This window comes from Sphaerodactylus townsendi, linkage group LG02 (assembly GCF_021028975.2).
Source record: "Sphaerodactylus townsendi isolate TG3544 linkage group LG02, MPM_Stown_v2.3, whole genome shotgun sequence".
NCBI lineage: Eukaryota > Metazoa > Chordata > Lepidosauria > Squamata > Sphaerodactylidae > Sphaerodactylus > Sphaerodactylus townsendi.
Window position 1 is genome coordinate 26,704,274 of NC_059426.1, and position 17,365 is coordinate 26,721,638.

The 17,365-nt window shown below is 46.6% G+C and overlaps 2 protein-coding genes across 2 annotated transcripts in view; both read right to left on the minus strand.

The window, feature by feature from the left end:
- HOXD3 (homeobox D3) overlaps nucleotides 1–17,365 on the minus strand; it is a 50,093-nt gene that overhangs the window by 23,446 nt on the left and 9,282 nt on the right. The window lies entirely within an intron of this gene.
- HOXD4 (homeobox D4) lies at nucleotides 2,464–8,670 on the minus strand. Its single transcript, XM_048487156.1, has 2 exons — nucleotides 7,015–8,670; nucleotides 2,464–6,531 (listed from the first exon to the last, which is right to left on the minus strand). The coding sequence occupies exons 1-2, from the start codon at nucleotides 7,433–7,435 to the stop codon at nucleotides 6,215–6,217; spliced, it is 738 nt and encodes a 245-aa protein (XP_048343113.1). The 5' UTR covers nucleotides 7,436–8,670; the 3' UTR covers nucleotides 2,464–6,214.

The following is a 17,365-nucleotide window of genomic DNA, read 5'->3' on the forward strand; positions in this document are numbered from 1 at the left end:
GAAGAACTGTGACTAGCCCAAGGTCACCCTGCAGGCTTCATGTGTAGGAGCAGGGAAACAAATACAGTACACCAGATTAGAGATGTGGAGGAGTGGGGGATCAAACCCTGTCCCAATCAGCACCTTGGTTCTGGTCAGAAGCTACTATCCAATACATGTTTTCTTCTGCAATGGATTCATTTCTTGCCTGGATGGAACCACTGCTGAGATAGAGGATACAGCCCAGCTCCACCAGGTCTATTTTTTATCCTGCCACAGATTTCAATGGAATATAAATGGTACTTATTGTGCATAAAAAATGACAAAAAATGACAAATTCCATTGAAACCAGTGGTAAGCAGAGTTCCAGATCGTGTTCATAGTTATTCCAAAGTCAGCATCCTTGGGGTTCCTGCTTTCACAATAACCAACAGGAATGATCAGCTCAACCCTTTCCTGAGTGTAAGCCACATTGGGTAGACTGCAGTATGAATTTTTGGTAGACCTGCTTGGGATGGCAAAGTAAATACTCCCCCCTACCCAAACTCTGTCAGGTGTTACTGGACTTGAATCTAAGGCTGATTCCGCATGGGCCAAAAACAGCGGTGTGAAAACAGTATAAACCCTTTTACAACGTTTTCACACCATTTTTCACACTGCTGTTTTTGGCCCATGCAGAATCAGCCTGTTCTACTGCAGGCAAAGTAAATCCTACTCAGTTGACCCTGGTTGATTGTGAAGGGAACGTGCCAATTAACAGGGCTGGCTGTCATCCTGCAACTGAAATGACAGTCAGGATTCTTTAGACTTGGAGGTCACATCTTTGTTTGGAGCTTCTGAGGAGCTGTGCGGCCACTGTGGGCTGTGTACCTGCACAACTCTGCACAGCAAGCACGAGTGAGCTCAGGAACCGGAAGTTCCCGCCAACTCATTTTGGGGGCCTCTGCAAGCCACACTCTCTCACCCTGGGTCTGCAATCTACAACAAAGGATCAACCTTGCTGACTTGTGTGGTCAGGATTACAAACAGAGGTAGCTTAGCTGTGCCATAGGCATGGCAGTAAATGTTGTTGTTTTTTCAACATACACTCTTCCTTCTGAAATTAGCATTGACTTAATGTGTGGTTGGTAGTTACTTGGCTCCTGAATATATTGGCTGGAATTCAATGTGCTTCTCTAAGCGTACACACAAGCCCGGTGGGATTTCTCTTTACTGCTGATGGTGTTTTTTGAACAAGGTTCTCTCCCCCATGTCCCTGGCTGCCTCCCTCCCTCTCCCCCCCCTCTCTCTCTCTCACACACACACACACAATCTGCCTTTGAAACTCTTCTCACTCTGGAAAGCAGTTTGATAGGAGCCTTGGAAAGCTATTGTTTGACAACCCAAGATTCTTTGACACATGGAGAACAAGATTCAAGTTCAGTAGGTGCCACTGGACTTAAATCTTTGTCTTCTACTGCAGACCATCATGGGTACCCATCTGAAACTATCTTCATAGTGGGCACAGAGACCCCTGCCATTCTAATCAGAGCTTTGTAGGTCCACTGGCTTTGATGGATTTAAAGAGGAGTAACTCTACTAAGTTCATCACAAGGTTCTTTGGATCCCAGCCAACACTTGGAAGCAAATCCTGAAATTATTGGGCCTTGTTATGTTCAGGATCAGGGTGTTGGATGTATAAACACAGAAGGTCTAGGACTCAGGGGTCTGCAACCTGCGGCTCTCCAGATGTTCATGGACTATAATTCCCATCAGCCCCTGCCAGCAAGTCCATGAACATCTGGAGAGCTGCAGGTTGCAGACCCCTGGTAGATACAGGGTAAGAGAAAATCAACTAACATCATGTTTACCTAGGCAGTTTTAGGAATAAACTTAGGCATTTGTTTAGGAATAAACTTCAGGTGAAATTTAATTCCCAGTTCAGTTGCAATGCAAACCATCTGTACTTGGAAGTAGCTGGCTAAGATTTGTGCAGATTGTATCTGAGTATATAGACTTAAGGCTGGCCTAGACAACTGAAGTCCCTCACATACACAAAATTGACTCTGAAGGAAGTCCCACTGAATTCAGGGCTTGCCAAGTGAAGATGTTAAGTGTGAAGCTTATTTGAGAACAGGCCCAGCTGAACTCAGTGAGCCTTACCTGTGCATGAACATATCTTTGCATGCACAACTGAGTCTTTCACTATGAGAACATTCAGCAGAATAGTTGTGGTCAGGTGGATATCTGGTCATATTCATTCACAAAGCGGCTGCAGCAGAGGTTGGCAGACCACACATATGGGTCATTTGAGTGCCATTACAAACACATACATGTACACACACACGAACTTATACTTTGAGATGGTCTTTTTACAGAAGAGTCCGAGTCTGCTAAGGTTTCACCAGGTGAGGGTCAATACTCAACCTCAAGCATGCTGCTCCCATCCCACTTTTTACATATTTTATTGTGACACAGATAAAAAAAGGGACCACACCAAAACGATTTGTATAAATAACATTTTAATCAGAGGCAGCAGAACAAAAATTTTGGCAAAGTCTAGAAAACATCCCACAGTTAACAACAGAGAACTGCCACAATGCAGCTTTATCGCAAAGGTTGTGGTATACAACTTGGTACCCAGGGGGAAAAAAAACAATATAAACTTCTTCAAGGATTCTCTCTCACCCATCGTTCAAAGCAGGCTTCTTCGTCATTATGACCCCCACCCCACCCATCATCTTCATCCCCTCCCCAGCCAAAGCGAGATGATAGGAAATGAATGGTGTCTTCCTTTTTAAAACTCATCCTTGGCCAAATGTTCACTCCCAACCCCCTCAAAGGGGAAATCTCTTTGATACTCGGTCACTTCTACCATCATCTTTCAGAGACTGACTAAAGGTAGCAACAACCAAGATATAAGACTTCAAAAAGGGAGCTCAAAGGGACTTCCTTTCCCTCCTCCTGCATGACTTGTAAGGCTCTGAAACCAGGGGGATAAACCACATTTGTCCAGAGGCCATTAACATTACAAAAGAACTTTGGGTCAGTTCTGTTGTCTTCACACTTCTGTAGCTCACTCCATTTTAGGCTGGGGATGGATGGGTTACACTGCGAAGTCGAATTTGTCCTGTTGGCTGTCCCCTTCCAAACTAGGATTACTTTCAAGTAAATCTTACTGTGTTCAACCGGGTTTGTTTCCTCCTTTAGCAGCATTTGGTCTTCCCAACCAACCCTATGTCCACAATTGGGTCCAGACATACTAGGGTCACAATCCCAGTGGAATAAGTGGGAATTGCTTTTGAGTAAATGTGAGTGGGGTGATTTCATTCAGTTCTATTGAAATCAAGGAGACATAACTTCTCAGTAAGTGTCTTTAGGATAGAGCAAATGCCAGATTTCTCTCCCTTCCCCTCACCCGCCTCCATTTTCTCCTGCCTCCTCCCCCTCCCAATACTGTGCAGGATATTACTGCAGTCCTTAACACACTTACTAACAATGCAATCCTATACCTGTTTTCTCTGAAGCAAATCCCACTTTGTTCAATGGGACTCCCTTCCAGACTGGCATAGGGTTGCCGCTTCAACCTGTGGGGATTTGCTTCTGAGTCAGTATGGCTTTAGACTGAGGGTTGAGGAAGGTGGGATTGTTGGTAACATGTTGTTGAGGGGTACAAACAACTCATCACAGGCCTTCAGTCAACAATACCAATCTCCCTTTCCTTAAGCCCAGAAATGTAGAACTTTTAGAGAGACCAAAGGGTGTGTTTTTTTTAATAAAAAAATCTATTTATTTTTTTCTGAGAGCAGCCTTTACATCCAAGGCCAGAGTTTAGCTTTTGAAATCAAGATTTCAAAAAGCAGCTCTGAAATTTCGAACCAGGGGTTGCCCAGAGGCTGCTTTTCTGTTCTGGAGAAAAGGAAAAGGACCGGGGGAGTCCAAAGGTTAAGGGTTTAGAGGTCATCCTCCCAGCTGAAATACGACTAATGGAACAGAAAATTTGTCCCCCGGATGAACCTGTTTCTACAATTTAACCGAGGTTCAGTTCCTTTTAAAAAAAAAAAAACCCACCTTTTCAGCTTCTCAACGTGAAGGCGTCAGAGAAGAAGACATCTTCACTGTGCCTGGACTCGGTGCTTTTTGTCATCCACACAATGACACAAATAATGCCGGAATATCCATCTTTAATATCCCGACGGGCAGATATTCAAGGGAAGCCCCGGGGCCAGGCCGAACTCTCCAAATAGAACAAAGGGAGAAGGGATCCAGGACCCGGCAGACAAAAGAGCTTCTGGGATCCAGATCCGAAAGGCCTGGATCCAATTGGAGGGTTAGCGGTTGGCACAGACATCCATAAGAACTAGCCTAACCTGGATCACGCTTTAAGCGGAGGCAACGCGGCTCCGGAATAATAAATGCTTAGCTCTGGCAGAGCTCTTCGATGTTCTTTCGATGTAGCCTTGCCATGGTGGTCTCTGCCCCCTTCTCCTTCTTTTCCTCTGCCCCTTCCTTTCTCAAGCAAGAAAAGTCCAGAGACTTTCCGGGCACTCGAGAAGGAATTTGAAGATGTTATTGGGGCATTTTGAAGGACCCCCGCAGACAGCCCCATTTCCCCTGGATCCGAAAGAGCGCGCATACCTCGGAGCCGGTCGGCTAAAGTCCGCTGTGGTTTACTTCTGGGCAACGATATCCAAGCCAAAGGACAAACCCCTCTGCTTTTTCCCCAGTGACCACAAGCTCTTCTGTGTATATGCATGCATACACACACACACACACACACACACACACACACACACACACACACACACACACACACACACACACACACACACACACACACACACACACAGCTTCCTTCCTATCCTAAAAGAAAGGGGCTACTGCTTTGGTTCTGGTTTATGCGAACTTTGCATTGCCGAGAAAGCTGGTGGTAGCTCTCAAAACGCCCACCACACCGCAAGATGCTCCGGGCTTTAAGTCAAGGTCTGACTTCCAGACAGAGTTTCCCCTTCCGTAAGCATTTCCTTTGAAATCACTTGGAAAACAAAACTAATGACCAACCTCCTCCGTTCTGGGTTTATTGGTCTGGGTCAAATGAAACACGCAGCCCGCAATATATGCAGTCCACAAAGGAAAGAAAGAAAGAAAGAAAGAAAGAAAGAAAGAAAGAAAGAAAGAAAGAAAGAAAGAAAGAAAGAGAGAGAGAGAGAGAGAGAGAGAGAGAGAGAGAGAGAGAGAGAGAGAGAAATTTAAAATCGAATAGGTCGGGAAAGAACAAGAAACCACAGTGTGATAGAACAGGAAATACACTTCCTGGATGCCACAAAATCCCTTAGAATAATCGTTTGATTTTTGTCTTCTTTTTCTTTACTCAATTCTTTCTGGGGGGGGGGGGTAGATTCATTAGAAGATCTTGGCTCAAAATACGAATCAAAGCTCTTTCTCACCCTCAGTTAAGATCTAGAAAGCATTTCCATATTTACACAATCCGAAAACTGGAGAGAAAGTTCTCTATTATTATTATCATCATTATTATTCACAATCTCAGCAACACGGAGGGGGAAGGGAAGACCCTTTTCCATTCTTTTTGGTTCGACTGTCTGCTTCCTTCCTTTCCCCGCTTGCTAGCCAACCAATAAATAAATACACTAACAACCATGTTAAAAAAATAACCCGTTTTCCTTTCATGTTTTTTAAAATATTTCCAAGATATTGAGGGGAGGGGCTTTTTTAATGATCAAGCAGCAGGAGAGGGTGGGGGAGGGAAAGAGCTCGCGCTCTTCGGCTCAGATTTGGGTTTGGACTCACCCAACCAAACGCCCAACCCAGAAGGGGTGGGTGGTGGGGAGGGTACGCAAAAGAAAACAGCGCCCTAAACCCAGAGAATCCAGCGCCTGAATACCTTCCCCTCCGGGTTCCAGACAGGAGGCGAAGGGTTTGGGGCGCCCTGTTCGTGCCTGCAGGAAAAGTCTTATTAAAATATTTCCCTTTTATATATCTCTATCGATTCCTCACCAGCTGGACGCGCACTTTGTTTGAATGGATGTAGTGCTGTTCAGTCCCTATGAAGTCCACAGTGGCACCGTCTCCAAAAACCTGAACCCGGCCACTCTGGGAGTCTTTAGCTGGTATCTGCAGATTTCGGCTGGGCCGGCCTGGGCGTCCTTGGGTGCGTGTTTGAGACAGAAAACGTGTCTGGGGTCGTCTGTTCAGAATAGTTCCGCTCCGAATCCAACCGGGCCTCTTTGCGGGTCTCCTATAAAGCGATCAAGTCCGTCTGGTGCTCCTTCGAGATGGTCTGTAAACGCTGGCTGGAGGAGGTGGTGGAAGTCCCCGTGGAGCGGCCCTTGGTGTTGGGCAGCTTGTGGTCTTTCTTCCACTTCATCCTCCGGTTCTGGAACCAGATCTTGATCTGGCGCTCGGAGAGGCATAGCGTGTGGGCGATTTCGATCCGGCGGCGCCTGGTGAGGTATCGGTTGAAGTGGAATTCCTTCTCCAGTTCCAAGACCTGCTGCCTCGTATAAGCTGTTCTGGACCGCTTCGGCTCCCCGACGCCGCTGTAATTGGGATTCACTGGGGGGCGGGGGGGGGGGGAGGAGGAGAAGAAGAAGAAAATCAGAGGCAGAACTTAACTACAATCGCCCAAATAACCCCCAAACCCTCTTTCTTAGCAGACCTTCTCCAAGCGAACCAAGGCATCATGGTTACGCATGCCATGTGGCGCCTGTAAAACCAAACCAACCTTCCTTCCTTCTTTCTCCTCTTTCTCCCTTCTCACCCCACATCGGCAGGGCCCTTTTCAATGGCCTCCCAAAATGGATTCTCCCGCGCCCACCCCCCTCGCCTGCCACATGGCCAAGGGCCTCTTTCAACCGCAATAAAAATTTATGGCGAGTGTAATTGACTACCTCGCTTTGCAACCTCGCATCTCTCCCTGGCAGACGACTTCGGAGGGGTGGGGGAGAGGAGGAGAAAGAAGAGGAGGAGAGAGAGAGAGAGAGAGAGAGAGAGAGAGAGAGAGAGAGAGGCGAAGAGAGAAGGGAAAACGAGGCTCACCCGAGTTAACGTGGACTTTCTTCATCCAGGGATAGACCACCGCCGGCTGTTTCAGCGCCGCCGCCGCCGCCCCGTTGGGGCTTTTGAGATGCGGCTGTTGGTTGCAAGCTCTGCTGGCGGGCAGGGGAGGCGGGGGGCAGTGGTCCGCTTGCCCGGGGAAGTGGCTCGCTGGCCCGGTGGGCTCCTGCCCGTGACCCCGCGGCTGCACCGCAGAGTCCGGGGCCTCCCCGCAGCCGAAAGTCTGCTCGCTGTAGTTGGCCCGCGGGTAGAGCCCCTGGTGCGGGAAGTCCGAACCTGGCGCAGCAGCCCCGTAGTAGTCCGCGCTCTGCTCGCCGAGGTAGCTGCTCTGCAGATACTCCTCGCAAGGAGGGAATTTGGGGTCCACATACTTCGAGTTGACCATGTAGGAACTCATGGCCATTAATTTCGGGAAGGTGGAAAATACTAATTTTTTTTTCTCGTGTTGTCTTTTTTTCTCTCCTTGCACAGAGCCCTCCTACTTGCTGTCAACTGAATAAAGTTAGGCCCCCACGTGACCGGCTGGGCCAATCGGGGCGCGGCGTGGTTGATCACCGGATTTGTGCGCGCACCTGATAATTTCCACCAATTTCACTAAATAATAACACGGGGGGGATCAAGGGGACCCAACACGCGGGCTGAGCCCCTCCCCTTCCCAAGGAGACGCGAACACGATCAAACACGCTTCACCAAGCGAGGGTGCACAGTGAACACCCCCTTCAACCCCCCCTCCCCACACACAACATCTGCCCCCCTCCCCCAGGTAAATCAAAGGCTTTTGTCTCTGCTGACTTTTTTGTTTAACCTTTGCTGTCCTTCTCCGTCTAATTTTTGGCAATCCCGCGCCAACGTTAGTGGGTTACTTTTCAGCCCACGTGGGGAAAGGGTTGCGTGCAGGCAGAGGAGGATGCAAAGGACCGAAGCAAGCTGCGGGCAAAACTCAGAGGGTGGGGGGTGGGGGTAAGAAATCAGAAGGCGGCATCGAACCAGAGGGGCGATATTGACGCACAATAGATCTGCCCTGCCTTTGTTTGGCTGGGGTCAACTAAAAGTTACCAGAACCTAGCTGGGCAGAATCAAATCAGACAATGAGTAACTAGCTTCGAATTTACTCCCGAAAAATTAACACTTTTGTTGTTGTTGTTGTTGTTTTAAAAGCCATACAGAAAACAACGGTTTGAGATCTTCTGGAGGTAAAACGTTCAACTTTAGAAGAAAATTTACATTTGAACTTTTAAAAAATATGGTTAATAAGAGAAAGGCAATATCCTATTTTTTCCTAGCTTCTCCCCCACCCTCCCAGAAGATGTAAAATGGACCTGTTTCCACCATGAAGTCTGATTTTAGCGGGAAAAAGATATCGAGGAAATTGTGGGATGAGGATGAAAAGGAATCTCTTCTACCAGACAGTTGTTTTAAGCATCTTTTATTCTGTTTTTTTATTTTTTTAATGATCTAACCAGCAACCATCCCACCTCGTTCTTTAATTATATTTAAATTAACAAGTTGGTGATGGAGTACGCTCCCTAAACATTAAATCCCAGCCTCGGAGTAGCACGAGGTAATAATCCAGCATGCAAATATCTTTAGACATCTTATACCTTTGAAACGTCTAACAATTTGTAGAAAGGTGAAGTTTTTGCATCGACCATATATTCCCCTAGAATCGAATCTGTGACTATGTAAATACCACACAAATTCGGTTCTACAGGGTATATATAGACAACGTAATAATATTCTGGTTTCCTCTATTGAGGGTAACAATAAGGCAGTGGTCGATGTAATGCTGGAATCCCTCTAACACTCTTCCAAGGACTGCAAACCAACTCAGTGGAGGCAAAGTTCCGAAATTATGGATTCAAAGAAGGTGAGGGTTTCATAGGAACACAGACAAATTATAGAGAGCTTAGTTTGGAGTGGCAGTGATCTTTGGAACGATTATAACGACAGGTTTCAGACAGAGCGGGCTCCAAACCTCATGGATGTTCAGCATTTAAATAAGCACAGAAAATGAATTAAATTGCATTTAAAAATCGAAAAGAATTGGTGTGGAATCTCGGCTGATTTAAGTCTGTAAACCGATAGCAAATCTTCACGTCCCCAATTTTTTATACATATAAACTCTCGTGATCGATAAGGCCATTCCTTACAAGAGAAAAATTATTTTCCCAAACGAATAAAGCCTAATTTGTGTTTTTGCCCCTGCCTTGGCTTGAAGACATTTCTCCAAATAACGAAGATTCCTCTCTTTTTTTTAGAAAAAAAATCACTGTTTCCCTCGCAGTGGCGTTTATGGTGAAGGGCAGGGCAGGAGGTCATTCTAAATCATTGACAAACATTTCCCAGCGTTTCATTATTTCTGCTTTGTCGACAGAAACGCAGAGGAGTCCCAAAGTTCACGAATTGTGGCTGACCCGGTTCCCTCTGTCTTGCTTTGCCGTCAGCTCTTTCGTTTCGCTGGGCTCTTCTAACTATGAAACATCGGGACAAATGGGGAGGGGGGGGTCTTACGTATCTAAAATGTGGAGGGCTTTCTGGATCTGAGAGTAAAGGGCTCTTCCCCTACAATTAAGGATTTGCATTGTTCTAATTTTTAGCAGTAGTTATCTGAAGGCGGAAATAGAGGAGAAAGAGGGATCCAGCACATTTTAAGGGGTTGCTGCATCCATATCTATTTTGGGGGGTGGCTGAACAGGCATTATCATTTCTAATTAGAAGTGGGGGAGAAGGATGGGTTGGAGGGTCTCTTTCTCTCTCTTTCTCCCCCCCCTTCTCCTTTGATGAATAAGGATTCCAGAAACATTGAATAGGTCAATGGGCCAAAGCAGCCAACTCTAAAAGGGATACATTTTTTCACTTCCCGCAATAAAATTTATTTTTATTGGTGAATTGGGGGTATGCAGTCTTTGTGGAAGAGGGAAGGTCGATAATACCAGGGAGATATTTTTTTAAAAATCTCTCCAATATATTGTGCAATAGCCCACATTTTCATATTTGTTAGACGCGGTGACCTGCGTTTCACCTTTATGGAAAGGATTGCGCAGACAGGTCAAAGCCAAAGGAGTTATTGATGAACACAAACGTTAAATATTCACCTCCTGCTTAACTGCCCATACAAATGCTTTTGATCCATTGGGCCCTCTCTCTCTCTCTCTCTCTTTTTTATCCCTGGGTCATAATCAGCAGAGTTTAAAGGAGACTTTTAAAAATAAAACTAAAAAGGTTTATTTCTTAAGAGAGAAATTTGAGGGCTTTCGAAGAAAACTCAGGGGAAAAAGCAAGGCAAGAGGGGGTTTCAGAAACAGCAAACGTAGTTTAGAGCCATCGAAAGCAACAGACAAACAACATTGCAATTTTTGGCTTTTGTTGAAATAGTAAGACTGAATAGAGCAGCCGGGAATTTAAGGTTAGCAAGCTAGATTTCCCAAAAGAGAAAGGGGGATGGGGGAAATATAAGCTGAAGTTTTGCTGAACAAAATCAGGTTTAGAGCATGCTTATCGCAAAGAGTTGGCAGTTTTATTTCTCCGTTTAGGAAAATCACACACACACCCGCATTTCAAAACATAAGAATAAAACTGAAGTGACAATGTCCTGCCATATATGTTCCCCGTGAGATTCTTTCTTTCTTTCTTTCTTTCTTTCTTTCTTTCTTTCTTTCTTTCTTTCTTTCTTTCTTTCTTTCTTTCTTTCTACTATTAAAACTCCCCCCCAATAACAGAGAATAGCATGGTTTCATCCCAATTCATTTCAGCGTCTCCTCAGAGTATCCCCGGAAGGCTTCCTTCCACAATCACCACAACAGTTACATTAAAACAATCCCAAGGACCAACCCGGATCCCAAACTCATTGAGGCGGGTTGGATGGTTCCATTGAAAACCAGAGGTCTTATTTCGGAGGTGTTCGGAAGAGGGAGGAGGGAGAAGGGAATCCACACATAGGACATTATTTTATTCCCAGAAGCCGAGGAATTAGGCCACGAAGCGCCTCCGCCCTTGGAGTCTCTGCCCTTGGAGTCTCCCCCTCTGTGTTGCGGAGGTGATACATTCGATGTTTGCACAGGGAGAAACTGCAGAGCTTTAACCTGTTCGAATGCTAATCCCGCTCATTAGCTGGAAAGTACTTAGGAGCATCAGGGAGAAAAAAGTAGCACCTTGCACCTGTGCAGTCCTGTCATCATATCCCCAGAAACTGCCCTCAGGACCTGCAAGCGCTGGCAAGAAGGTGGATGCCACAAAGTAAAAGGGAAGCCTGCAGAGGCCTACAGATATTACACCAAACCTTGAAAGCTCCTCCAGAAACCTCTAGAACGTCTTCTTCTCTGGCCAGGTAACAAGTGAAAGCCCAGCAAATGTGCCATTCCCCCCCCCCTCCAAAAAAAAAAAAAGAAGAAGAAGAGTTCACTTACTGGAGATGGGCAGCCATGATCCGGCACCTGTTGCAAGAAGAAGGTTTGGGATGGTTATATTTCAGGTCAAGACTGACAATTCTCTTTGGGGGCCTCTGCAGAAGTATCACCAGCCATGTAGCAAACACATTTTTTAAAGCAGCAGCAGCAGCACCCCTTTCTCACTGCTGATTTCCCTTCCTTTTTCATAGTTCCTTTTTAATTGTTGTTTATCACTTTTGGGGGGAAAATCCACAAACAATACATTCGGTCATTTGGACTGTTTAGTGAAAAGGCAGCAGGCGACGTCAGAAGGACTTTGGTCATCCCCCGATTTCAGCGCCGAAGCCATCGGCACAAAACATCTGACTTGGGACCCCGTCCACCTGGCTCGGCCCCTCCACCCCCAGTATCTGAAGAGACGCCCTCTGAAGCAGAAATCTCACCGTCCCCCCCCCCTTTAAATCAATCAAATGAGGCGAATTCAAGTAAGACTTAAGCAGAAAGGCCGCTTTCTAAACCCATGAACCTGACCACAGCCTAAAAGACCCTACGTGCCTTCGCCCAAATATCAACTTCTAGCCATGAATAGTTTTTAACTACGTGGACTTGAAGACCTCCCCCCCCCCCCGCCCATTGATACAAACAAAGGCCTCTGGATCGCCCACGCGCGTAAAAGCAGACGCTGTGTTTTGTTTTGCTTTTTAAAAGAAATCCGTGTTGAAGATAAAGGCACCCGCTGATTCTTCTATCAACGTTTCTTCCCGCACATTCATCCTTTCCTGAGCGCGCCCTGCTAGGAAAGGAGTCCTTATAAAGCCAGTGCAGCGAGGTTGGTCTGTGGTAGGGCTACTTCGGTACCTTCTCAGGGGTTTCTTCTGCCTCCAGACCTCCCCGTGCCCAACAGGGACGGCGTTGCAGGAGAGGCAGAATTCAGCCAAGGGAAGCCCCAGCCACCAAGCGCTCTGGACTTCGGATTCAAGCTGGATTGGATCAAGCATGGAAAAGCGCTTTCCCTGCCAACTCTTCAACCGCACAACCCCTTGCTGGCATGCCCCGGTTTGGGTTCCCCGCTCCTGCGTCGCAGCAGGAGAAGCGAGAGGGCAAGAGACGGAGAGAAAAAGACTTACTATGGGGATTCCCAAAGAGAGAAGGGAGAGCCGGGCGCTGAGATGGAGGCAGGCGGCTCCTTTCCTCCGCTTTTCCTCGCGGCTGCTTCAAGGAAGAGTCAGGCGTCTGCACTTGTGTGCTCTTAAACTAATTTATGGTGGGAATTATATTTTGGCTTGTCAACTCTCAAACCATAAAACAAAGTTTATTGGGATCACGTGCTCCGAGAGAGCCACTCAGGACCTATCTGGGCAAAACAATAAATAACCTCCGGCTTTAAACTTTTATTCACTTAAATAAAAGAGGGGCCTGGATGGAAAGGAGAAAAGGGGGGGGGGTGCAAGGAGAAGGTGGGGAAGGAAAAGAAGAGCCCGTGTTGTATGAAATTTAAAGCAGTCCAAAACAGCCAGGCTCGGCCGTGTGCGCGGGGAAAGCGGCGGGTGTAGCGGTTTAGGGATGGTTTGGTGGTGCCCGCAAAGTAGCCAAATGGGCGCCTGGGAGCTCCCCCCCTTGAGTGCTTTTGAGGAAAGGAACGTGTGAATTTCTCGGTGAGCCAGTGAGTACCGATTCAAAGTTTATCTGAATGAATATGCATGGGGAGGACAGGGGGGAGGGGGAGGGGCGAAGGGGCATTTTCAGCAACATGAAAGGCCGTCAGGTTTGGGAGATCCTCATAGGAACCCCTCACGGGAGCGGAACTTAGGGTGGAACCCAAACACCCCTTTGCTGGAGAGAATAATTCCGGTCTGGGCAACCGGATAACGTGGCTGCAGGGGAAAGGGTCGGGGAACTGTCCTTGGGAAAGAGTTGGTGGATTCCGTTTGCCAGTAGTGGGAACACGTCGGCATGGGGGAGCTATCATCCCAGATGAATCCTCCACGGGCCGAAGCAGTCTACCTCTGCATGCTAGCCAACGTGTTTGGGGGTCATTGCTAAGTGGCGAGTTTCCAAGAGTTATCTGGGTGGCCTCGTTGGAAACAGAAGCACGTGGGCTTTGAGTATCAATCTGTACCGTCGTTCTTCCGGGGGGGTTGGGGGGGGGAAGGCTTTGCCAGTGGCCAAACTGTTTCCAAGCGCAGAAAAGGGTGCTTGACTTGTCAGAAGAGGCAAAGCGGCTGAGCACATCCTACCTCTCCACCCACCCCAAAAACTTTGATTGCTGACAAGGAGTGCGTTAATAAAACCATAAAGGCCGTCTGGTGCGAGCGGGGGGGGGGGGGGGGGGGGGGGGAAGGGGGCCGGATAAGCAGCGTGGCTATTGTGGACTCCTCATGCTAAACACAGGAAGGGAAGTTTTCCTTGGAAAGGAATCCCCCCCCCGCCCCTTTTGCGCAGGGGGAAAAAACTTGGGAGAGTTTGCAATGGCGGGTGAACGTTTCTCTGTTTCGTTCAGTCTAATGGACAAAATTCCTGATAAAATGATTCTTTTAAAGTTTTGTTTAATACACCCGTAATATCAAAAGGGACAAGCAAAAATTAAAAATAAAAAGGTGTGGAAATTCTGCAGTCTCCGCTTCCTCTCCCCCCTCCCATCCTGCGGACAATCTCATTAGCGCAGGGAAATGATTTATGAAAATGATCCCAAATTTAAACAGAACTGATGCTTTATGTGCATTGCTTTTGTCCTGACCTCAAGCGGAAGCCAAGCCTTGGGAATCACCACAAATACGCCCTCAAATATCTCTCTTTATTTGCAAGAATAAAATTGGACTCACTGGGAGACCCTGCAGTATGTGTCAATCCACTAGCAGGACCCACAATTCAATTCGAAGTGCCAAGGCCTTTACCTGCACCTAAAGCAATGAGACCCCCACAGGAGGTCGGTTTACTGGCTCCATCCAAGGTCCCTTCCACACATGCACAATAATGCACTTTCAATCTGCTTTCACAATTGTTTGCAAGTGGATTTTGCTATTCCGCACAGTAAAATCCATCTGCAAAGTGCACAGAAAGTAGATTGAAAGTGCATTATTGTGCATGTGTGGAAAGGTTGGATGAAGCCAGTAAAGTGCTGACCGGGTTCTGAACCCATGGATGGGGGACATATATATAGACAGTTTCTCAGTCCACCATTTGTTTTAAGGAGCTGTTTCAGAAATCCTGAAGGTATAGATCCCCCAGAAGGCAGGCTGTCTGAGACCCACTCTGTTTTCAAAAGGTAGACTGAAAGACCTGCTTTAGGGGTTAGAGCTCTTGCAGGTGGGGGGGGGGGTTAAAGCTCTGGAGGATGGGGGGAAGCTGAGCTCTTTTTCTTCTTCCTGATAGCTTCTGATTTACCAGGGTTTGTAACCCTCTCAAAAAAACTTAAGATAGAACATCAAACTCCCCCCTCCCCCAAAAGACCAATAAGTGCTAAAGCAAGACTCAAACAGATATTTTCTGGTACGGATTCGGATCAGGAAACTGTACTGAGGTTCTGTGGTATGACATGTCACTGGCATGCCAGAATGATCCACATTGCTCTCATAAGCTGAATCATTTGTATTGAAGCCCATTTAAACATGGCCTGTGAACCCCTTCGATGACCCACCGACTGGTTGGGTTTGGATGGAATATTTCAACAGACTCAAATAACTGAAGTTAAAGTGAAGTTTAGCCTAATTCAAGTGCTGCGGAATAACTGATGTATGAAAAGGGGCATTTTTGTAGTCCTATTTACCATTCTCCCCAAAGGGGCTAGCATTCCAGGTTCTAAAGTTTAAATGGTTTACGAACTAAATCTGAAATATTTATCGACAAGAACACAGACAAAGGGTGGAGAATTACCTGGCTCGCCTTGACTGCCTTCTCATGTGGCCCAAACAGAGGCAGAAAGACTCAAAGGAAGACTTTCAAAGAGTCCTATCTCATTGGAAGTCCCTTGGAAAAATTTAAGTTCCAAACGAAACCAGAACATTTGCAATCATAGGGAATTGCAATTTAGAGGCCCCTTCTGCACATGCAGAATAATCCACTTTCAATGCACTTGGCAGCTGTGCAGAATAGCAAAATCCCCTTGCAAACAATTGTGAAAGTGGATTGAAAGTGCATCATTCTGCATGTGCGGAAGGGGCCAGCATTCTGACATGTCATTGAACTCCTTCGGATTTACCCAAGGGGGAAGGGCTATAGCTCAGAGGTTGTACCTCAGTTTGGCAGAGAGAAGGTCCCAGGCTCAATCCCAGCATCTCCAGCTGAAAGAGTCAGGTGCGACCTCTACCTGAGATCCTGGAGAACCACTGCCAGTCTGAGTAGAGAAAACTGACCTTGATGGACCTTGGTACAAGCCAACTTCAAGAGAAGTAACTATGAGGTGAAAATCCAACAGCTATCATGTTTAACCTTCCTTGGGGAAATCATAGGATCAGTTCCCCACGTATTTTGACAGTGGGATACAAGATGCTATGCTAAAGATTTCTTTCCAGAGATGCCAAAGACAAGCTGAAGGAACAGGGTTTACACGATCTCCTCCCCACCCCCCACCCCCAATTTCAGTGGGATTTATTCTAACATGGAAAATTTTCAGCTGGGCTGGACCCTTCGAATTAGTCTCTGCTGAAGCTTTAGACACTGGTTCCTATCGCTTTCAAGGAGTTCTGCTTCCACCGCATATATTGACTGCAAATGGTTATAAATCCTAGTACTCGTTCTTGTCTGGGTTATTGATCTGGATTAGATTCCTGGGGAGACAGGAGGGCTTAGTTGGTGGCGAGATCTCAGTGATGACTTGATGGGACCTTGTGTTCCTGTGTTGGGCACAAATATTAAAAGGAAGATCACTGCAGGATCTTTATTCCGATATTGGGATGCTGCTGTACTGGGTGGCAGCTGTCTTACCAAAGAGCCTGTGGTTGCTTTCCCTTCTGGTTTAGTTCAGCTCCCGTTGTGAAACGGGTTTAAACTGGAGGGGGGTGATGGTGGTTGTGTCCTCATCATGGCCTAGATCTTACCAAGGTGTTCATCCACATCTGGGCTGTGCCATTTCAGACTGAATTTGGGGGCAAGCCGGGAAGTCTCAGTGCTCCTTTGTACCAAAACAAACAAACAAAACCCTTCTGTGCTAGCTGATCAGGGAGAGGACTGGGCCAGAAACCCTGATGTGAAAGTTGTGCTGTTTGTTTTATATGCTACCATCCGCAGTCTGAAGTGAGATAGTTTGGACACATGTTGACCAGCTCAGTGTGATCTAGACCAGGGGTTTGTAACCTGTGGCTCTTCATGGACTACAATTCCCATCAGCCCCTGCCAGCATGGCCAATTGTAGTCCATGAACATCTGGAGAGCCACAGGTTGCAGACCCCTGATCTAGACTAATGCCCTGTGCTTGAGCTGAGTTTCTGGTACTTTTTAGGAAACAAGACAAAATACATAGTCCACAGGGTCAGTTTTCCAAACAAGGAAACTTTTGAAGAGGGCATTTCCATACGAGCCTTTGATCTGACCATCAAACTCTTTCCATAAACCTTGCTTAATTGCTAGAAGTGGAATCTCAGGCTTCATTATCTGGGCTCTGGAAGCTTGCCTCACTCCCTCAAATCTGTTCCAGCTTGCTAGTTGATACGCATTCCTGAAGGAAAATACTCTGCACATGCTCAAATACCTACTAACAGTCTTGTTTTCCTGCCTTGACCCTTAGTATAACAAACTGCTTCAGATGGAATTCTTTGTGGAGAAAAAAAATAGCAGGCAAGTGTCTGTGCCTACACTAACTTAGAAGCAGCCTTTATTCAAAACAAGATTTTAGTTTGTTTAGTTTTGTTTTTTAAAGGTTTCTACTTGGATCCCACCATTAGGAGATTGGCAAAGCAATGTGTGTTAAGTAATAAGAATGCTAACACAGGAAAGAGTATGGAAGAAGC

Bases quoted from the DNA above. Each gene is read 5' to 3' on its own strand.
- HOXD4 (XM_048487156.1), bottom strand. From the start codon at position 7,435: ATGGCCATGAGTTCCTACATGGTCAACTCGAAGTATGTGGACCCCAAA. The intron at 6,532-7,014 runs GTGAGCCTCGTT...CCCGCCCCCCAG, and splicing joins GAAAGTCCACGTTAACTCGG to TGAATCCCAATTACAGCGGC.